We start from the raw sequence: 23,128 nt of genomic DNA, 5'->3' as shown, positions 1-23,128 counted from the left end.
TAATGTCTGTGACTACACCCAATGCTAAGCCACGGAAGAATAATCTCCAAGTGTGCGTAGAAGATGAAAAGAGCCACGGGTTGGTTAATTATGTCTCAAGCAATAGATGATTCTCATTGAAAGTTACACGGCCAGTAAAACCCGTGCACACTAAAATATAGATTCTTCAGTGTTTGTGGCCTTTGCTTTGCTACTTCAAAGGTCCACAGAATCAGAAATTCAAGTTTGGTTTAATAAATGAATATGGCTTCACTGAACACTTAATCATTGTTTGTTTTTTAATAAATATCTTGAAGCAAAGATTTTAGTCTTTTTTGGTGTCTTTTGCCTCTCTATTGTCCCCACCCCCCAAAATGGCGATGGGATTACATCATATATCACGTGACCCGCTGTCTTCTTCAGAACACTTTTGCTTCTGTACTTGTGTTAACATGTGTCCTGCGTACAATTTACACATATAAACACCATGATCACGTCATCGACTAAAAAAAAAGTTGAAGTGATTGAAAGCCGACGCGATTCCCACGGAGATTGGAGATCATTGTAATTTAATGGAAAAGAAGAAAAAGGACAGAAAGGTGCCAGAAACTGAGGGTAAGTAGCGTTCTGTTGCCCCGGCGGTTGTAAGTTATGTTCAATCAGCGTCAATTAAGCTGTTGTACTCACTAACTACATGTACATGTACATTGTGAGGATAGTCCCATCCAGTTGGGTAATAAGCCGTGCCACTGGTGTTGACAATTGTGTAACCTTTTGCTTTTACATCTCATTTCTCACTACAATAATTACAGAGATTTTTTTTTTATTTTTTTTATTTTTTTTGTATACCTTGGTCGAGGCTCGTATGAGAGCTAACACACAACTCACAGCAAGGAGGCATGAGACAAGAGGGGCGGGAGTGGAAGGGACAAAACATTGGGGAACAGACACAGGTGAACTGTGGAAGGGAGAGGGATGGGGATGGGACGGGGAACATGGCGAGGGGAAGATGGACATTAAAGGGACTTTCAGGAAGGAAAGCAGGAGAATTGAAGGAAGTGGGCTTGGGTGGATTATCGGGGGAAGAAAAGATCGAGGATTTGGATGGGGGAAGATAAGAGGTGGTGGTGAACAGCTGTTTTGAAAGCCTGAAGGGAATAATGGGAAAGAATAGAGTGAGGAAGTTTATTCCAAAGGCGGGAAAAAAGAGGAATGAAAGAGTGAAGATGAGCAGTGATTCGTGATTTTGGTAGTTTTACCAGAAGGGGGTTGTTGGCGGACCTTGAGCGCCCTGTGGAAATGTGGTTGGGACAAATCGCAGAGAGAGCAGGGGGGGCAAGGCTGGAGAGGAGTCGGTAGAAGACAGAAAGACCACCGACCAACCTGCGGTGATTGAGTGAGAGGCCCAAAGACTCAGCTTCATTGCGGGAGATGCCAATGATCTTAAAAGCCCTGGTTTCGACAGCGTGAAGTCGAGAAAGGTGGGAGGCAGGAGCACCAGCCCAGAGGGGAGAGCAGTACTCCATCAGGCTACGGACAAAAGCTTTGTAAGTGGTCAGGAGCTCAAGAGGGCCGAGGAAGGACTTAGCATGACGGAGGATTCCCAGTCGGCGACTGGCTTTTGAGGCAAGGTTGGAAATGTGACTTTCCCAGGAAGATGTTACATCACAATACCACTAAACTCCACATCAAACACGTTCTAACTCTACGATTTACTACATACCAGCCTTTATTGCCGAGTCTTTCTTCGACGTTGTTCTGGTTGTTGTGAACACCAAGTATTTCATGAATGATGTCATCCCCAATTTCCACCTCCACTTCATACATGTACGATCTGACAGCACCTCGACATCATGATTTTGACTATCGTCATAATCTGAGGATTCTTGATCAGAAAATTATTCATAAAATTCACTTTCAAACGCGTTTGAAGCGAGTTGTGCGGCCATTATCCATTGCGGGCTGAGACAATCAGACTCGTGATGACGTCACATAGATTACGCAATGACCATGGAGGTTTTCTGGAGTTTGCAGGGCAGTATCAGCCAGGTTGGCTATTTTTTAACTGTAACACCTCAAAAAAATATTAGAATTAAAAATCACGCTCCGTTCTTTGGTTATTACCCACAAATCAATATCATCACATCAAAAAAATAATCATAATAATTTCTGATCCTGAGGACCTGTAAAGAGGGAATGGGAATACGAGAGGGATTAAATGTGGCCACGTAGCAGTGCTTACAAGTCTAAAGGAGCGCATACCCAGGTCCATGCTGTGCGATTTGCGAGCACGGATGGCTTGCAGCTGGGACGTCTCCACAAGGTGTTTTCCACGTCTCTCCGATACACTCTGTCTACCAAAGCCCTCCCTCTCAAACAGCCCACAACTTGGACTGGAAGGTGGGAGGATGTGGGGGTTGGGGGGGGGGTTGAGGAAACAGAGAGGGGAGGGGCAATTACGGTAAAAGCTTTGTTGAAGCTTCATTATACAATGCATTTTGTGTAAGCACAGCATAATCATGTCGGTTTTGTTATTATAGGTATTATCCAAATTATCAGAATTATTATTTATGTATGCACAGCAGCAGGGTGCATGAGCAAAAAGCAGAATGCTGTGCACTAAAGCGTCTGGCAGCGGCTGCAAAGCTTTACATATATAAATCGCAAGTGCAGCATTCCCGATGTGTAATGTTGTACAAATTCACCATCGTTAAAATGGAGTTGAACAATGTTGGCAAACCCAACAAACCCTCTGGAACGGAGATTGCAATGTCACTCGGAATGGCAGATACTCTGCACTCAGAGAAATGACGTCGTGTGTTTAAAATAAAATATATATATTTTTAAAAAACGGAGTGAAATAGACTACATTGCTCGGGTTGATGCAGGGGTGCAAGGTCCTGTCCAGTTAAAATAATTTTCTGCATGGTGCAGTCAGGACATCCTCCCATACGATCAATCAAGTGCAACGTTTTACCCGATTGGGCTTATTCTGTATTTCGCCAATGACTGATTCCATGACCCCAGATGGCATTGAACAACATTTGGATTAATTGACTGTAAAGCGATTATGACGATGATATGAATAATGGATGTGCAAAAGGTCACAAATTGATTTTGTGTGTTACACGATCACCTGCTGTAATTAGCCTAGTGCACTATTCACCAGAGGTTGTTATTGTGGGGACAAAAAAAATGAACTTTTCACAAATAAATCGTAGAGAAAAATGCTTCATTTTAAACAGATAAAATATAGAGCGAGACAGAAGATAAACAGATAGAGATAGGCTTGGTGCATGACCGTACTAAGAGATTAGATCATGAACAATGTCTGTAACAAAGCGTCAGTGCTGTCAAAGCAGTTTCTATGGCCAAGGTTACAATCCTAGTTGAATTGCCACTCCGACACAGGAGGTGAGGGCAGGAATTTGGAAATTGGCCATGGCGCCTGCAAAAGTTCGCCTACTCTTCAGGAATGACACCGTGGGATCTTTAACGTCCACTAACTAATGCCTGCAGATAGGACGCCCAGTTTAACGTCCGTCCGAGGGACGGCACCCACATCGATGCCTCACCCTGCCTGTGAAACACCGGGTTAACAAAGACAATTTCCAAACTTAAAACCAGTGATATTACACAAGAGTGTGAAGGAACCCTAACACCACCCCCCCCCTTGCACCAAAAACAAACAACCAACCAAACAACCTCAGGTAGAAACATGTATAAAGGTTGGTTTGGCATGAATGCTTGTAAATGCATGCTAACAATTGATGTAAAAGCAAAGGAAAAACAGAGCATCTCACGAACCAAAGTGATCAAATTTCATCGAATGGTTCTCATGATCTTCTCCATCCTCATTTACTCAAACAAGCTTCATAAAACAAATAAGTTCCACGAGGAAAGGGAGCATTATGTGGAATTGGAATATTTCTGGGTAAAGCACCATCCTGTGGCCATGCATAATGGTGGATACACATTGACTGCTCAGCGTAATGTTTGATCGAAAAAAGATTCCATCATGTGTGTACGCGAGCGCCCCGACAGATCAAGCACGACACGCTCGGCAAACAGTTCTGAGCAGTTATTGAGGCACCTCAAAAGGTGTTTTACAGGATCACCTCGTCTCCTCCTTCTCCTCTTGTGTCCCATTAAAGACTGGGAGCTCCGTCGCCACTGCCTGATCTGCGGGACGAAGGGACACCTGGCCGGCCTTGTGGGGCATGATTGGTACAGCAAGAGGAGAAGAGATTGTTGTCATGGCAGAAATGGATGAAAAACCTACAGTGGGAATGAAGGTGAATGATATGTGAGCACAGCAAAACAGGACAATAAAGGGTTCAAAGCATATGTCATTCAAACACAAGCACTCCATCGAAACAATGACGCTGAAGTAAAATATAAAGAGCAAACATAGTTTACATTCATAAACGCTGAGAACCATGCTTGTGGCCAAATCAAAGTACTCAAGCAGATGGGTCAGCAAATACATTATGTATGTATAATATACACACACACACACACACACACACACACACACACACACACACACACACACACACACACACACACACACACACACACACACACACACACACACACAGTAAGACACCGACATTCTCGGGGGATACGTTCCTGAAAAATGCCACGAATATCGAATCCGCGAATGTCAGGGCATTGTTTCAATGGGAAAAAGGGGGATAGGTTGCCGGCGGATCATGATTCATGAGGCAAAATTAAAAATTTCACAAACACGAATAAACATGGTAACAGTTTTATTAAAAATGCTTGAAAATACAAAAAACAACAGCAGGTACTGGATGATGATGATGATGTATGGGAGCATGTGCCGGAGCAGTGTGTTACTGCGTCCACTTTCCGCAAGTACTCTCGGGGCCTCCGTCTGGCCATCCCCCAGGCAGATGCCTGGCCCATCCCAATCTATTTGAGATGCTGATCAACCTGCTGCAAACATGAGGCACGTGGTCGGCCCATTGGCCTCGTCCACTCACGAGGGTCTCTCGCTGAGAGAATCTGGTGAGCAGTATCAGCGTCAAGAAAATGAACTACATGTCCATACAGCCGCAGCTGATGCTCACGGACTATGGAGGTAACAAATCTCATTTGAGTCTCTCTAAGCAACCGCTCATTGGACAGAAAGACTGACCAGCGGTAGCCGAGGATTCCGCGAAGAGACCTGGTACCAAAGGAATTAAGTCTCCGTCTCAGATCCCTGGTCAGAGTCGAAATCTCACATCCGTGGAGCAAGACTGGGAGCACCAAGGACCTGAAGACTCGGACTTTCATCCTCCCGCACAGGTACCAGAAGTGCCACACCCCATGATCCAATGAATCCATGACTCCCCAGGCCCGACCCAGACATCTATTGATCTCTGGCTCACAGCCAGCAGAGACATGAATATCACTGCCATGGTAAGTCAATCAATCAACAAGTGACCTCAACATCCTCACGACAAACAGATACAGACAAGATAGCAGCATGCAAAATGTCACTGAATGCCTGGATCTTAGTTTTGACCCAGGAAACCCATAATCCCAGCTGCTCCAACTCCTGATTCAGCACCTCGAGGGCCCACAAAAGGATCTCCAGTCTCCACAAAGCTGACTACATCATCTGCGAAATCGAGGTCAGAGATCTTGGCATTCTCAAACCACACACTGCAGCTTGATCTCTCTGACATCTTCCCCAGAATCCAGTCCATACAAGTGCTGAAAAGTGTGGGTGCCAGTACACACCCCTGACGAACAACAGTAACAACTGGAAATAAGTCGGAGATGGTATCACCATATCTCACAGCACTCTCAGTGCCAGAGTATAGTTCAGACATCAGATTGATCAGTTGTGGTGGCACCCCACAAAGACTGAGAATCCTCCAGAGGGCATCCCGATTCACTGAATCAAATGCTTTGCAGAGATCAACATAGGCTGTAAGTAGCCCCTGCCGAAACTGTCGGCTGCATTAGGTGAATCCCAAAGGGTAAGGATATGGTTCATCGTTGACCTCTTTGGTGTAAAGCCTGACTGCTCTGGGTGCTGGTGCTCAAGCAGATGGTGGCGAACCCGATCAAGAATTATCCGAGCAAAGAACTTGCCCGGCACTGAGAGCAGTGTCACCCCTCGGTTGTTTTTGCAGTCCTGGCGATCACCCTTCTCTTTGCAGAGAGTGACAACAAGGTCCCTCTTCCAGTCAGTTGGGATGACGCCTGATTTCCAGGAAGAACACAGTACTACATGCAACGACACGAGTACAGCATTTCCACCAGCCTTGAGAAGTTCAGCATGGATGCCTCAGATCCCTGGAGCTTCCTCCCATTTCAACCGGTTCACCGCAATCTGTTTCCACAAACGAAGGTGGATTGCAGTTGACGAGAGGGTCAGCAATAGGGACAGTCACACTCCTGACATCCAACTCAACAGCTAGTGAATCAACCTGGTACAACCGCTCAAAGTAACCAGACCAGCGGGCCTTCACTTCGGACTGCTCTGTCAAGAGCCTACCACTCTCTGCTCCAACTGCAGCACACCAAGGGACGGGCTTGGAGGAAAGCAATGCATGAATCCCCCTGTAAGCAGGACTAGAATCACTTGACCACAGGTGATGCTCTACCCCCTCACAGATTCCTTGCACATAGGCCTCCTTGTCCACCCTCAGCGCACGTACAGATTTGCACCTCAACTCAACGGTTGAGGCTCGGCTCTGACATTAAGCCTGACCCTGCGACTCTGGTCAATGGTACCCAGTGTCCCTTGAGAGACAAAATTATTTTTCCCCTTACGGTGAGTTCCAATACTGGCAACAGCAAGGATGTTGGTCTTGAAGGCATTCCACAACTCTACAGGATTCCCCAAAGCAATCATAACCCCCAAATCCCCACTCGGCCTGTCCGTAAACTCCTCAGTTACCCTCTCGTCCTTGAGCTTGCCAACAACCAGCCGAGGCTGGGATGTTACCATTCTCCCGGATTTATGCTGCAACTTCAGAGTTGCTACCGCAACCCTGTGGTCGGTATTGGGGAATTGAGCACTCCGGTAGACCGTTCTTCAAGCAAGCATCAACGAGCACATGGTCAATCTTCTTTGCCACACCACCAGTATTGAAATACCAAGTCCAGCGATGAGCTTGTGGGGGCTGAAACCATGAACCAGCCACCCTAAGTCCATGACTTCTTGCAAAGTCAAGGAACTTAGTGCTATTCTGGTTCACAGTTCTAGATCCCTGGGGACCAACAGGTCTCCTAACCATCCCCATCAGTTCCAGTCAATGCATTGAAATCCCCCAAGACTGGAAGAGTATCTCGCCTGGGGAAATGATCAACCACAGACTCGGGTGTGGCATATAATGCATCCTTTACAGTGAGATCACTTGCCTCAGTCAGAGCATACACAGACTAGAGAAACGATACCCAACAAGTGACAAATCCTTAGTCATATAATATGCTCGTTAACCGGTGTTACCTTAATTACCATTGGAATCAGCTAAATGTACACAGCGACAGCAACTCCTTGGGCATGGTAACCATTCGAGTGAACAGACCAATAGTAGCTGTAACCACCCACCATGATCTTGCCATTATCCGATCTCCGAACCTCAGAGAGAGCTGCAATCCCGATGTCCAAACGCTTGAGCTCAGATGACAACAGACAGGTGATCATCCTCTCTTAGGGATCGGACATTCCAGGCACCCACCCGAAGCGACCGCCTCAGGTTAACCCAAGGAGACCGCCATTTGGTGGACGACACCTTAGCACCAGCCCTACACACACTACCGCAATCTAACCTGGGAAGGTTACCCCATGGTTTTCCTCCTATTATGAAAGTGTGGGGGTCCCGAATGATTTGCCCCAATCTCTTCATCCGGTGAACTGCCTGGCAGGGGCAGCTGCACAGGAGGTACCCCCACACAGTGGGTTTTCAATTTTCTTCACAGCTTTCTTGTGTTTTGCGGAATGAAGGGTTTTACGGTGGCTGGAGTGTAAATCGTGCCACCACCCTCCTCAAAAAAGGTAACCCAATTGCAGGAGGACGTCCGCAGACACAGTTGGGCACGAGATATGGCTGGCCATTGGCTCACAAGGAGCTCCTCCAGCCTCTGTCAGGTTTTGTTTTTAATCCTGCTGGGTATCCATATCATACACTATCCTTACTAGAAAACCTGGTTGGGGAGATGCTTTATTCGCCATCAACCCGACCATGAAACAGGTTTGTACAGGTTTACATGATACCTGTAGCAAGTCACAGATCTGATCTGGCTTGACATGATGATGATGATGATGATGATGATGATGATGATGATGATGATGATGAGTTTGAACTCGGTGAACTCCTCTGAAGAGGACGCAGGTGAGGGTGCTGATGGTTTTTGAGGTGGAGGTACCGAGTGGAAGAAAAAAAAGGGGTAATCGAGAGCTGTGTTGCTGAGTGCAGCAGCTTTCTGTAAAGTTCTGTATGGCAGCAAAATATCATCCAACCTCCTCTTGAACTGATCCATTGCTCGGTCGGCATCTTGCAACCTGTCAAGCTACTGCCCTCATATCCTGCAGAACCTCACCCAGAAACTTGATGGTCAGATTGGGCCTTGCCACCTCTTCCTCATCTGCACTGCCCTTCTAAGGTATGGTGTTGACTTTATGGTTAAGGTGCTTGGCTTAAGATCCTAGGGTCTTGAGTTTAAGCCCCTGCCCCAGCCATTGAATGAACACCAGTCAGACCATTGAATATCAGCCAGGTTGGATTTTTGGCGTAGGGTTAACTCAGCCTGTCATCTTTCTGAGGTCGGTAAAATGAGTACCAGCGTGCTAGTAACAAGGGCATTGGATCAGAAACACAGCCACACCCCAGAAAATGATAAATACTGCATATGAATAAATAAAATTGCCCTCTTCTTCTCTTCCTTAGAAACCCATATGTTGGCCTCCAACTCCTCCTCAATCAGCTCCTCACCGTGCAAGGTGATGAGATCCTTTAATTCATCAGACTCCATATCGTTGAAGCCTTCCCCTCCCGTCTCCCGTGCCAACACGGCAATTTTCTGCCTCTCTTCCGTGGTGTCGGGAAAGCCTCTGAAGTTGTTGACTGCCTGTGGCCATAGATTTTGCCAACAAGAGTTGATGGTGGAGGCTTTGACTTCATCCACAAAGTGTTTGGTGGCGCTGATGAGGTGTGCTATGTTGAAGTCCTTCCAACATTTCCCAAAGGTAAGTTCGGGGTTGGACTCTATAACATCCAAGATGTGATGGAAGGTGTGGCGGTGCAGTACATTTCAAACGCTGAAATTATCTTTGTCAAGGGGTTGGATCAGGGAGGTGGTTTTGGGTGGCAGGAAGATGACCTCAATATTGAGATGGCCACATTCAGCACCTCAGGGTGGCCAGGAGTATTGTACACCAGCATGAGGACCTTGAAGGAGAGGTTCTTTACTGCCAGGTACCTCTCTACTTGAGGGACGAAACAGTTGTGGAACCAATCCAAAAAGATGTCAGCTATTACCCACGTCTTTCTGTAGGTCCTCAAAAATATGGGCAGAGTTTGAATATTTTTTGCCATTGAGAGCATGAGGGTGATATTTTGACCTCCACCCTTCCCCATTTCCCCCCTACATCTCACTCCCCCAACATACTCATTCCCTTCTCTTACTCATTTTGTCATTTTAGTTCTGTTCCCACTCCTCTATTCCATCTCTCTCTCCTCTCTGAATTTTGGCCCCTGCTGTGGAGTGCATATAATGATTACACAGGCCCTAAAAACATGGTGGGCGGTTTACTTAACAATGTCTTTACTAGCCATAAGCAGATATGGCAGCTTGATGCTCTCGCCAAAGAAAAAGGCAAGCTCTGAGATGCTACAACCCCACTGTGGCACAATGGTGAACGGCAATTTCATTTTTAATCACACCTGCTGGGAATTTGAAGTTACAAACTGTAGTTTGGTTTCACACGATACCTTATTGCTCACAGGTGTACTCGTACTTGAGTACTTGCAAAAAAATTGTGCAGTTAATGAGACAGCGCCCACTTTTGTATGCTTATCAAAAACATTTAAACATCAAGTAAACAAGGAAATAAAAATTACAAAAAGGTTCTGAACAGCATTTGTGTTTGCCAGTGTGTTCTGCTCAAGGGCACAACACTGTGGCTGAACTCACAAACCCAAACCACCAATGGGCAATCAAGTTAATTTGCAATTAAGGCAATTTACCCCAAACGGGCAGGTGGAACACACATACCAAAAAGAACTAGGAGAGTGCATGTGAAGTGAAAGTTGCGAACCCTGAGGGAGCAACCATAGCCCGTGTGTTAATGACAATGTAAGCTGTGCTTCCGTGACATTCTGGGCCTGTTTTGGGGTGGAATGCGCCCCCCTCGGCTATCTGCAATAGAGGAGCCGTGGGTCAGACGTGCGCATGACTGAAGAGTGACAGCCAGCTCTCAGGTCCATTAATGTGACACTGAACAAGGATATGTGTAAGGTCGTGAGTAATGGATCCTCTTTTGCTGTGACGAAGGTCTCGAGCCTGAAACATCACCTTCAACTTTGCTTACCAAGGCGGTTAATGAACCCTCGTCAACTTTACGTAGATAAAACCTATATTTTGAATTAACAAAAACAGACACAAGCATTAACAAAGACATAGTAGTCTTTTGTACTGAGGAATGGTTTTACATATTTACCAAGAATCTTCTGGAATCACATGATAATCGAAATCAAAATTATGTTGAAAAAATAAAAGTAGCACAAAGATTAAAGAGTCAAACAATACAAATAAAGAAGTAGAAGTAAAGGTGTGCAGTGTGCTATGTATATCCAGGTTAGATGCATGACACCACCCATATAATTGCACTGCATGGTTGAAGGTGTAATTATCATAATCCCAACTAAATGGCTTGGACTTCAAGTTTTCATCACTCAGCAATCCCATCGCTTGGAGCCAAAATATGAACAACCAAGTCAATGTTCCGTGATACAAACATACCCAAGGATGACGCTGCTCTGGGTGCTGCAGATCCCAGGTCATGGGGTGGAGGTGGTCTCTGGGATTTGTGGCAGAATGCAGAGGAGATAGGCTCGTTGTGAATGGTCGATGCTGAATGTTGACACAGAAAGAGAATGGTGGGAATAAATAAGAAACTTGAAAGAAGTTAACAAGCAATCCAGTTGCTACCAACCTTTGCTTAAGCCTGATGTCTATGTGTATGTGTATGTGTCTGTGTCTGTGTAATATATATATATATATATATATATATATATATATATATATATATATATATATATATATATATATATATATATATATATATATATATATATATATATTTTGCTGTTCTGCAAAACCACATACCTCTAAAGCAATGGAACCCAGCATACAGTGATCTCCAGGCAGTTATTTCATTAGTCTTCGTGCAGTCAGACATTCCCCTCATGTCTAATGGATTAACGGGATGAAGTGCATTGCGTGGGTCTTAGCGCTAGGTCTCATAACTATATCTCTATCTTCCATCCTGATTTCCATCAAACCCTTTCCTTTTAACCGTGGTGCAAATCGAAGCAGGCACAGCGCCCAGGCAGCCACCTGTGAAAATTACCACATGAACAAACTCGCTGCCCGGCGTATGCATGGCGTGCCCTTTCATTCAAATCTGTGTGCCAATTTGCAACGGCGTCTCACCTTGCTCAACCTTCGCTCACCAAAAGCTCACCACCTCGACCACCAACATCTCCCGCACACGGGAAAAACCACGCGCCTCCTCACAACTCCGCATCGATACGGTTCGCCATCAGGCAGCGGCGTGTTGCATGGCCCAGGCCTCTCGGGCTGCGTGGCGTGGGGACGGGCCAGGTGCGTTGGCAGCGCCGACTGTGTCTTGCCGGAGATGCCCGAGTGGGCACGTGGGACCAACGCAACCCTCGTCCAGTCACCAGAACATGGGAGGATGGGCGACGGGGGTCACGATGGGGGGTCGTGGGTGTTTGGTGCAAGATTCCGGGTCGTGTTGCGACTGATGTGCGAATGAGACCGCTTCCAGCCCCAGGAGCCTGGCAGGGCAGGGCCGGGACCCAATAGGACAGCACGATTCGGATGATGGCGTGTCGCTTCGGGTCGTCACCCCCTTCACCCGGGGCTTATAAAAGGAGGATCGCGAAGCCGTTTGCCCTCTCTCTGCACTTCGTCCGCCTGCCTGCCGCGCCCACTTCTCCACCTGCCTCGCCCACTTTGTCCACCTCTCTGCTCCACCCTCTCTTCACTGCACTTCATTGTCTGCCTGTCGCTACATCTACACTCAGGGTTGGTGTGTGACAGACATTCTTCTGGACCAATGCAAAGCACATGTTTCCATGAGCCCCAGCAAAGTGATTAAGCAGAAGATAACGCGCCAACTCTTAAGGTGGGATTGCTCAAGCAAAGCATCCCCCAAAGCATACTGGGTTGTGTGGTCGGTCAACCGTGCCAGGTATTGCGAGGCCGTTCTTCCTCATCTGCTCTCCTTCCTTATGGCTAACTAATCTTCATCGGGTTTGTGTGTTTGTGTTTGTGATGGCGCCTATCATAGCATAAGTTAAGATTGTAGAAGATATAACAGGATAAGTGTGCTCTGTCTGCTTTTGTAAATTGCTTGCCTTTATTTCCTTGCTATTTCCTTGCTCCCCCACAAATTCCTTGTTATCCCCTGCTGTACATAATAATAAACCCCATTCACTGGATCACATACCTTTCCTCGCCTGATTGTAAATAAATGCTTGTATAGAAATGTTCCAAGCTCATTTTCGTCTTTTCCTTCATTGGTCCAGCATGATCCATATCCGAGCTTAGCTGGGACATTATTCCCCAACAATCTGTTTTCTAGCCGGTACGTCCTTGGCAGTTACGCTCGGCTGCATGTGATCTGGTAAGGTGATCCGGTTTGAACAAGGCATACCGAGGGCATGTCCCCCGGTAATGAAATCACGTGACCATTAGGTAACCGGTATCCAGTAGACAGAGGACGCAAAAGTCACGTGGTTGAGTTATTGGAGTTCACGGTTGATTAGCGACCCACCGTGTCACGGAGTTATCCGTGTGCGACAGCCTGCGATTTCGGAGAGTCTGGTGGGAACCCGAGGTAGCTTCTCGCCCCAACCCTGGGTCTGCAACAATATTTACATAAACAGTATACATGTATTTATTTATTTATTTATACCCTTCCATGTTGATGTCCTGGGGAATGCACATATTGAATTTTTTTTGAGATAAACTTTATTTTTTGACTCGAAGTCGCAAAGCAGCCATGTTGAAGTCACAGTGCTCTGCATGTAATGTTTTAATTCCCTTATATTATTCAGCACTTAAAGTATTGTGGTTAAAACAAGCTCGTGTCTCCATAGAGTGGGAGTTGTTTTGAATTACAGAGAGGAGGGGTGTTTTTAATAAAGTGGCAGTTAAGTGTGGGTCAGAAGTTTTTAAGAATGTGGTGGGCGGTTACATGGTGTGGAGTTGTTTTTAAAACAGTGGCGGTGAGGTGTTTTTAAAACAGTGGCGGTGAGGTGTTTTTAAAACAGTGGCGGTGAGGTGTTTTTAAAACAGTGGCGGTGAGTTGTTTTTAAAACAGTGGCGGTGAGTTGTTTTTAAAACAGTGGCGGTGAGTTGTTTTTAAAACAGTGGCGGTGAGTTGTTTTTAAAACCGTGGCGGTGAGTTGTTTTTAATAGCGTGGCGGTGAGTTGTTTTTGAAACCGTGGCGGCGAGTTGTTTTTGAAACCGTGGCGGCGAGTTGTTTTTAAAACCGTGGCGGCGAGTTGTTTTTGAAACCGTGGCGGCGAGTTGTTTTTAAAACCATGGCGGCGAGTTGTTTTTAATAGCGTGGGGGTGAGTTGCTTTTAAAACCGTGGCGGTGAGTTGTTTTTAATAGCGTGGCGGTGAGTTGTTTTTAAAACCGTGGAGGTGAGTTGTTTTTAATAGTGTGGCGGTGAGTTGTTTTTAATAGCGTGGCGGTGAGTTGCTTTTAAAACCGTGGCGGTGAGGTGTTTTGAAAACCGTGGCGGTGAGTTGTTTTTAATAGCATGGCGGTGAGTTGTTTTTAATAGAGTGGCGCTGAATTGTTTTAATAGCGTGGCGCTGAGTTGTTTTTGAAACCGTGGAGGCGAGTTGTTTTAAAAAGCGTGGCGACGAGTTGTTTTTAAAACCGTGGCGGCGAGTTGTTTTTAAAACCGTGGCGGCGAGTTGTTTTTAAAACCGTGGCGGCGAGTTGTTTTTAAAACCGTGGCGGCGAGTTGTTTTTAAAACCGTGGCGGCGAGTTGTTTTTAAAACTGTGGCGGCGAGTTGTTTTTAAAACCGTCGCGGCGAGTTGTTTTTAAAACAGTGGCGACGAGTTGTTTTTAAAACCGTGGAGGTGAGTTGTTTTTAATAGCGTGGGGCTGAGTTGTTTTAATAGCATGGCGGCGAGTTGTTTTTAAAACCGTGGCGGCGAGTTGTTTTTAATGGCGTGGCGCTGAGTTGTTTTAATCGCGTGGCGGTGAGTTGTTTTTGAAACCGTGGCGGCGAGTTGTTTTTAAAACCGTGGCGGTGAGGTGTTTTTAAAACAGTGGCGGTGAGTTGTTTTTAAAACCGTGGCGGCGAGTTGTTATTAAAACCGTGGCGGCGAGTTGTTATTAAAACCGTGGCGGCGAGTTGTTTTTAAAACCGTGGCGGCGAGTTGTTTTTAAAACTGTGGCGGCGAGTTGTTTTTAAAACCGTCGCAGTGAGTTGTTTTTAAAACAGTGGCGGCGAGTTGTTTTTAAAACAGTGGCGGCGAGTTGTTTTTAAAACGGTGGAGGTGAGTTGTTTTTAATAGCGTGGGGCTGAGTTGTTTTAATAGCGTGGCGGCGCGTTGTTTTTTAAACCGTGGCGGCGAGTTGTTTTTAATAGCGTGGCGCTGAGTTGTTTTAATAGCGTGGCGGCGAGTTGTTTTTAAAACCGTGGCGGCGAGTTGTTTTTAATGGCGTGGCGCTGAGTTGTTTTAATCGCGTGGCGGTTAGTTGTTTTTGAAACCGTGGCGGCGAGTTGTTTTTAAAACCGTGGCGGCGAGGTGTTTTTAAAACAGTGGCGGTGAGTTGTTTTTGAAACCGTGGCGGCGAGTTGTTTTTAAAACCGTGGCGGTGAGATCTTTTGAAAACCGTGGCGGTGAGTTGTTTTTAATAGCGTGGGGGTGAGTTATTTTTAAAACCGTGGCGGTGAGTTGTTTTTAATAGCGTGGCGGTGAGTTGTTTTTAATAGCGTGGCGGTGAGTTGCTTTTAAAACCATGGCGGTGAGTTGTTTTGAAAACCATGGCGGTGAGTTGTTTTGAAAACCGTGGCGGTGAGGAGTTTTGAAAACCGTGGCGGTGAGGTGTTTTGAAAACCGTGGCGGTGAGTTGTTTTTAAAACCGTGGCGGTGAGTTGTTTTTAAAACCGTGGCGGTGAGTTGTTTTTAAAACCGTGGCGATGAGTTGTTTTTAAAACCGTGACGGTGAGTTGTTTTTAAAACCGTGGCGGTGAGTTGTTTTTAAAACCGTGGCGGTGAGTTGTTTTCAATAGCGTGGCGGTGAGTTGTTTTTAATAGCGTGGCGGTGAGTTGTTTTTAATAGCGTGGCGGTGAGTTGTTTTTAATAGCGTGGCGGAGAGTTGTTTTTAATAGCGTGGTGGCGAGTTGTTTTTAAGAACGTGGTGGTGAGGTGTTTTTAAGAACGTGGCGGTGAGGTGTTTTTAAGAACGTGGCGGTGAGGTGTTTTTAAGAACGTGGAGGTGAGGTGTTTTCAAGAACGTGGCGGTGAGGTGTTTTCAAGAACGTTGCGGTGAGGTGTTTTCAAGAACTTGGCGGTGAGGTGTTTTCAAGAACGTGGCGGTGAGGTATTTTCAAGAACGTGGCGGTGAGGTGTTTTCAAGAACGTGGAGGTGAGGTGTTTTCAAGAACGTGGGGGTGAGGTGTTTTTAAGAACGTGGCGGTGAGGTGTTTTTAAGAACGTCGCGGTGAGGTGTTTTTAAGAACGTCGCGGTGAGGTTTTTAAGAACGTCATGGTGAGGTGTTTTTAATAACGTGGGGGTGAGGTGTTTTGAATTCCGTGGTGGTGAGGTGTTTTGAATTCTGTGGTGGTGAGGGGTTTTGAATTCCGTGGTGGTGAGGATTTTTGAATTCCGTGGTGGTGAGGCATTTTGAATTCCGTGGTGGTGAGGGGTTTTGAATTCCGTGGTGGTGAGGTGTTTTGAATTCCATGGTGGTGAGGTGTTTTGAATTCCATGGTAGTGAGGTGTTTTGAATTCCATGGTGGTGAGGTGTTTTTAAGAACGTGGGGGTGAGGTATTTTTAAGAACGTGGCGGTGAGGTGTTTTTAAGAACGTGGAGGTGAGGTGTTTTTAAGAACGTGGCGGTGAGGTGTTTTTAAGAAAGTGCCGGTGAGGTGTTTTTAAGAACGTGGAGGTGAGGTGTTTTTAAGAACGTGGCGGTGAGTTGTTTCTAAGAACGTGGAGGTTGAGGTGTTTTTAAGAACGTGGCGGTGAGGTGTTTTTAAGAACGTGGAGGTGAGGTGTTTTGAAGAACGTGGCGGTGAGGTGTTTTGAAGAACGTGGAGGTGAGGTGTTTTGAAAACCGTGGCGGTGAGGTGTTTTGAAAACCGTGGCGGTGAGTTGTTTTTAAAACAGTGGCGGTGAGTTGTTTTTAAAACCGTGGCGGTGAGGTATTTTTAAAACCGTGGCGGTGAGTTGTTTTTAAAACCGTGGCGGTGAGTTGTTTTTAAAACCGTGACGGTGAGTTGTTTTTAAAACCGTGGCGGTGAGTTGTTTTTAAAACCGTGGCGGTGAGTTGTTTTTAATAGCGTGGCGGTGAGTTGTTTTTAATAGCATTGCGGTGAGTTGTTTTTAATAGCGTGGTGGTGAGGTGTTTTTAAGAACGTGGTGGTGAGGTGTTTTTAAGAACGTGGTGGTGAGGTGTTTTTAAGAACGTGGCGGTGAGGTGTTTTTAAGAACGTGGGGGTGAGGTGTTTTTAAGAACGTGGCGGTGAGGTGTTTTCAAGAACGTGGCAGTGAGGTGTTTGCAAGAACGTGGGGGTGAGGTGTTTTCAAGAACGTGGAGGTGAGGTGTTTTCAAGAACGCGGAGGTGAGGTGTTTTCAAGAACGTGGCGGTGAGGTGTTTTCAAGAACGTGGGGGTGAGGTGTTTTTAAGAACGTGGGGGTGAGGTGTTTTTAAGAACGTGGTGGTGAGGCGTTTTGCATTCCGTGGTGGTGAGTAGTTTTGAATTCCGTGGTGGTGAGGAGTTTTGAATTGCGTGGTGGTGAGGAGTTTTGAATTCCATGGTGGTGAGGTGTTTTTAAGAAAGTGGCGGTGAGGTGTTTTGAATTCCGTGGTGGTGAGGTGTTTTGAATTCCATGGTGGTGAGGTGTTTTGAATTCCATGGTGGTGAGGTGTTTTGAATTCCATGGTGGTGAGGTGTTTTGAATTCCATGGTGGTGAGGTGTTTTTAAGAAAGTGGTGGTGAGGTGTTTTGAATTCCGTGGTGGTGAGGTGTTTTGAATTCCATGGTGGTGAGGTGTTTTGAATTCCATGGTGGTGAGGTGTTTTGAATTCCATGGTGGTGAGGTGTTTTTAAGAAAGTGGCGGTGAGGTGTTTTTAAGAACGTGGAGGTGAGGTGTTTTTAACAACGTGGAGGTGAGGTGTTTTTAAGAACGTGGCGGTGAGGTGTTTTTAAGAAAGTGGCGGTGAGGTGTTTTTAAGAACGTGGAGGTGAGGTGTTTTTAAGAACGTGGAGGTGAGGTGTTTTTAAGAACGTGGAGGTGAGGTGTTTTGAAGAACGTGGCGGTGAGGTGTTTTGAAGAACGTGGTGGTGAGGTGTTTTGAAGAACGTGGCGGTGAGGTGTTTTTAATAACATTGCGGTGAGGTTTGTAATAATGTGGTGGTGGTATTTTGAATTCCATGGTGATGAGGTGTTTTTAATTCCATGGTGGTGAGGTGTTTTCAATTTCATGGTGGTGAGGTGTTTTGAATTCCATGGTGGTGAGGTGTTTTGAATTCCATGGTGGTGAAGTGTTTTGAATTCCATGGTGATGAGGTGTTTTGAATTCCATGGTGATGAGGTGTTTTGAATTCCATGGTGGTGAGGTGTTTTGAATACCATGGTGGTGAGGTGTTTTGAATTCCATGGTGGTGAGGTGTTTTGAATACCATGGTGGTGAGGTGTTTTGAATACCATGGTGGTGAGGTGTTTTGAATTCCGTGGTGGTGTGGTGTTTTGAATTCCGTGGTGGTGAGGTGTTTTGAATTCCGTGGTGATGAGGTGTTTTGAATTTCATGGTGGTGAGGTGTTTTGAATTTCATGGTGGTGAGGTGTTTTGAATTCCGTGGTGGTGAGGTATTTTGAACTCCGTGGTGGTGAGGTATTTTGAATTCCGTGGTGGTGTGGTGTTTTGAATTCCCTGGTGGTGAGGTGTTTTGAATTCCGTGGTGATGAGGTGTTTTGAATTTCATGGTGGTGAGGTGTTTTGAATTTCATGGTGGTGAGGTGTTTTGAATTCCATGGTGGTGAGGTGTTTTGAATTCCGTGGTGGTGAGGTGTTTTGAATTCCGTGGTGGTGTGGTGTTTTGAATTCCGTGGTGGTGAGGTGTTTTGAATTCCGTGGTGGTGTGGTGTTTTTTTAAATTCCGTGGTGGTGAGGTGTTTTGAATTCCATGGTGGTGAGGTGTTTTGAATTACATGGTGGTGAGGTGTTTTGAATACCATGGTGGTGAGGTGTTTTGAATTCCATGGTGGTGAGGTGTTTTGAATTCCATGGTGGTGAGGTGTTTTGAATTCCATGGTGGTGAGGTGTTTTGAATTCCATGGTGGTGAGGTGTTTTGAATTCCATGGTGGTGAGGTGTTTTGAATTCCATGGTGGTGAGGTGTTTTGAATTCCATGGTGGTGAGGTGTTTTGAATTCCATGGTGGTGAGGTGTTTTGAATTCCATGGTGGTGTGGTGTTTTGAATTCCGTGGTGGTGAGGTGTTTTGAATTCCGTGGTGGTGAGGTGTTTTGAATTCCATGGTGGTGAGGTGTTTTGAATTACATGGTGGTGAGGTGTTTTGAATTACATGGTGGTGAGGTGTTTTGAATACCATGGTGGTGAGGTGTTTTGAATTCCATGATGATGAGGTGTTTTGAATTCCATGGTGGTGAGGAGTTTTGAATTCCGTGCTGGTGAGGAGTTTTGAATTCCGTGGTGGTGAGGCGTTTTGTATTCCGTGGTGGTGAGGGGTTTTGAATTCCGTGGTGGTGAGAGGTTTTGAATTCCGTGGTGGTGAGGGGTTTTGAATTCCGTGGTGGTGAGGAGTTTTGAATTCCATGGTGGTGAGGTGTTTTGAATTCCATGGTGGTGTGGTGTTTTGAATTCCATGGTGGTGAGGTGTTTTGAATTCCATGGTGGTGAGGTGTTTTGAATTCCATGGTAGTGAGGTGTTTTGAATACTATGGTGGTGAGGTGTTTTGAATTCCATCGTGGTGAGGTGTTTTGAATTCCATCGTGGTGATGTCAAGTATTTCATTACATGCATTTTGGTTAAAACAAGCCTGTGCCTCTGCAGCGACATGTGGTGAGGCGAAAGTTACGAGGGCAATTTCATCAAATTATCAGTGATAACAGTCAAATGAGTCGATTATTGTAAATTAACAACATTTATACAAGTGTGTGAAACAAACTGCTTCAATAAATAACAAGATCAGTGCCATTTGATAGTTTCAGTCAATATTTTGTCTCCACCCTTTGCCTTCTTGAGTGCCATCACTCTTTTACCCATGCTTCCTGTATACGACTGAAGCACTGACAGGAATATTGTACCAAATATCCTGTAGTACATTTCACAGTTCTCTCGGGTTCAGTTGGGGTCCTCTTATTCTTCTCTGCTTCAAGGTAATCCCACATGGCTTTGATGTAACTCATGTCGACACCATGGTGTGGCCATTCTTCCACTGGAAGCACACAAGCTGAAACCTTGTTCTTCAAATAGTGTTTTAACATACTAATGTACGCACTCCCTACGGAGGCGATAGGAAGGGTTATGTTATTATCCGCTCAGGGGTATACAGATTGCAGTAGATTGAGCTTCAGGTGTGCCTGATGTTGGCTTAATAGTTGGGGTCGCAGGCTTGGGATCCTAGGGTCCTGAGTTCAAATCCCACTCGGCTGTTGAATTAATACCAAGTGGGGTTGACTCAACCTGTCATTCTTCTGAGGTCGGCAAAATGAGTACCAGCTTGCTGGGATGATGGAGCCATTCAAGTATCCTGTGTCGGAGTGGCGACCCGTCCAGGATTGTGCCAACAGCCCAGGAGACTGCTTTGGTAGAACCATCGCTCTGTACAGAGTATGGTCCGGTCCGTCCAGGTGCGTTATTCTGTGGTGGATTCCATAAGAACATAGAATGCCTCAAGGATGTCGTAATTACTCCAGATTTCTTTCAATGTCATGTAAAACAGCAGTCACGACTGTTTAAGTCGGTACTTGGATGCGTTTGTGGTTTATCATATTTTTTACTTTTGGTAGGCTTTCCCCAAGAAACAACATGATAAGCCATTAATACACGCTAACCCAGCATTTGTCCAATGAGGAAAAACCCCTTGGGGAGCGTGGATATTATTAATATCGTTTTGTCATAACATTAATATTATGCTATTATCATTTGTGTTGTTATTACTTTTGTTATTTGAAGTGGCTTTGGAAAATGCCACGATTCGCTATCTCAACACGGATATACACCTTTACATGGATTTTGCCCAAGGTGAAAATCCCCATACCCCAATGGGGAGGGGGGAGGGGTGGCAAATTAAGTTACTATAACGTCCATCATGTGACCCTGAGTACTCCTGTCAAGTTCAGTTGAGATTGGATAAGTAACGACCGAATGTATCGTCGTCAAAAAAAAGAGAGGGACAGAAAGAGACCAAATTGCATATTTTAGTAAAATTGGAAATGTGTTTTGGATTTCAGTATTATCTTGTTGGAAAAGGAATCCTCTTCCCATTAAATGATTTCCAACAGGAACTGCATGGTGCCACAGTATCTGATTGTACTTCTTTTTTGTTCGCGTCCCATTAATTTTTAAAAAGTTTTCCTGCACCAAAAACTGAGATACAACCCCAAACAGTTACAGAGTCCATTGTTTAGGCCTAAGTCACATTTGGCTCGGCGGCCGTAGAGTCTACAAAGCTACGGCCACCAGCAATTATAGGGTGGCCGCAGTATTTCCACGGTCACACAATGTAGCAGTCACATTTGTTTTTATTTTTCGGGGAGCCGCACGACATATTTAGAAATTGTGGAGACCGAAAAGGTGGGGGTGCCGTACGGTCTTTGATTTGATGTCGTACAGTGACCTTAGGGCCCCCCTGCGGCGGCCATAGAATTTTCAAGGCAGACGCAAGGTAGCCTCAAGGCGAACGTGCGGCCAGACGGAAGGTAACGAGTGGGTATATATATACCAGTTCTTTTTTACTGAAATAAAAATATATCAGTTCGAAATATACCAGTATATATAACTGAATATACTATAACTATATATATATATATATATATATATATATATATATATATATATATATATATATATATATATATATATATATATATATATCTGAATATACCAGTTTGGAGTATAGGCAATCACCTATACTCCGATCTCTAGCGGTAGCGCACAGTGGACGCACGGTTGACGCAGACTGCCACGGAGGCCGTACCTAGGACGCACGGCGGGCGTAGGGGAACCGTGCGTCGGCCCTGCGTTGCCCGCATGTAGTCACTCAGACCGCAAGGCCACCGTACGTTGAACACAGGGACGCCTTAGGACTACCCTGCGGCGACTGTGGAAATAGTGCGGCCACCGTAATTTTTTGGCGGTTGGCAAAATTCATTTTTCATTGATAAGAGCCTGTGGCAGCCGCACGAATAATGCAAGCCCACTGTACGCCCTACGTACGGTCGATGTGGAACACAACTACGTCACAGCTTGGCTTGTCGAATTGCTACGGCCAATGTAGAAATGATAAAAGTTACAACTCCGCGCTATAATTCCACGGCGACCTTACGGCCTGTAAAATATAGCCATATGGCGCAGGGCCACTCTGAGGCCACCTCAGAAACTCTTCGGCCGCCGCATGTTTCTGTCAATTCAGGGGGGGTACGGCCGCCGTATCCTCGCCATAGAGCAAATGCGACTTAGGCCTTAACAGTAGGCTGCAAACATTGTGTATCGTAATGTTCAACAGGTCTTCTGTGTACAAACTGGCGTCTCTTAGATACAAAAACGTCAAACTGATTCATCAGACCAGAGTACCCGATTCCATTGTTCAGTGACCCAATTTTGGTGTTGCGTTGCAACCTTTAGTGTTTTCACCTTATTCTGTGATCTCAGCAGTGGTTTCTTTGCTGCAACTCCGCCATGGAGACTTGCTGAAATGAGCCTTCTGCACACAGTGGTGGACGAGATCTTACTGCTCAGGCCTGCTCTCATTTAATGTCATTTGTTGCCTTGATTTCTTCCCATCATGTAAGCTGAGCAACCGGAGCCTGGTGTTGGCGCAGTGGTTAGGGCAGCAGCTTGGGATCCAAAAGGTCCTGAGTTCAAGCCCCGTTGGGCCACTGAATTAATGCACCAGGGGGTTGACTCAGCCTGTCATCCTTCCGAGGTCGGCGAAATGAGTACCGGTATACTGGGCTGGTGTATACCCCGGTTAAAATAGGTGTACCATATCCCTGTGTCGTAAGAGGCGACCAGGGTTGCGTCAGGAAGGGCATCCGGCGTAAAACATGTGCCAAATCACTATGCGGATCATACGGATGATACGATGATCCGCTGTGGCGACCCCTAACGGGAGCAGCCGAAAGAGGAAGAAGAAGATGTAAGCTGAGCAACCTCAAGTGCTTGTCTTGCCTTGAGAAGATTCTTCTGGGTCTTACTGGCCTTTTCTTGTCTTATACCGAGCCAGTTTCTTTCAGGTGTTGCAAAGTGTTCCTCACACCATTGTGGATCTTCAGCTTTTCTACTATTTTCTTTATAGTGTGCTCTTATCGGCAGAGTTTGGATATTTAATTTGTGGTAAGTGATTACCAGCACATGAGAATAAATATGTAAAACAAAGATAAAACTTCTTCAATTTCCCATTTTTTTAATATACTTAAAGGG

The 23,128-nt window shown here is 45.6% G+C and overlaps 1 protein-coding gene across 3 annotated transcripts in view; it reads right to left on the bottom strand.

The window, feature by feature from the left end:
* The window catches only part of LOC147028892 (partitioning defective 3 homolog), a 336,652-nt gene that overhangs the window by 66,723 nt on the left and 246,801 nt on the right, over positions 1–23,128 (bottom strand). For all 3 annotated transcript variants that reach the window (XM_085879726.1, XM_085879725.1, XM_085879727.1), the window contains 3 exons: positions 10,969–11,079; positions 4,098–4,257; positions 2,242–2,372 (listed from right to left, as the gene is read on the bottom strand). In XM_085879726.1, the coding sequence (XP_085735852.1) occupies positions 2,242–2,372; positions 4,098–4,257; positions 10,969–11,079 (402 nt within the window). The remainder of the gene's footprint in view (positions 1–2,241; positions 2,373–4,097; positions 4,258–10,968; positions 11,080–23,128) is intronic.

Source organism: Eptatretus burgeri, chromosome 4 (assembly GCF_056783735.1).
Source record: "Eptatretus burgeri isolate ZD-2024b chromosome 4, Ebu_testis_v1, whole genome shotgun sequence".
Lineage (NCBI taxonomy): Eukaryota > Metazoa > Chordata > Myxini > Myxiniformes > Myxinidae > Eptatretus > Eptatretus burgeri.
The sequence above is the reverse complement of the archived record's forward strand: the minus strand, read 5'-3'. Positions and strand labels throughout refer to the sequence as shown.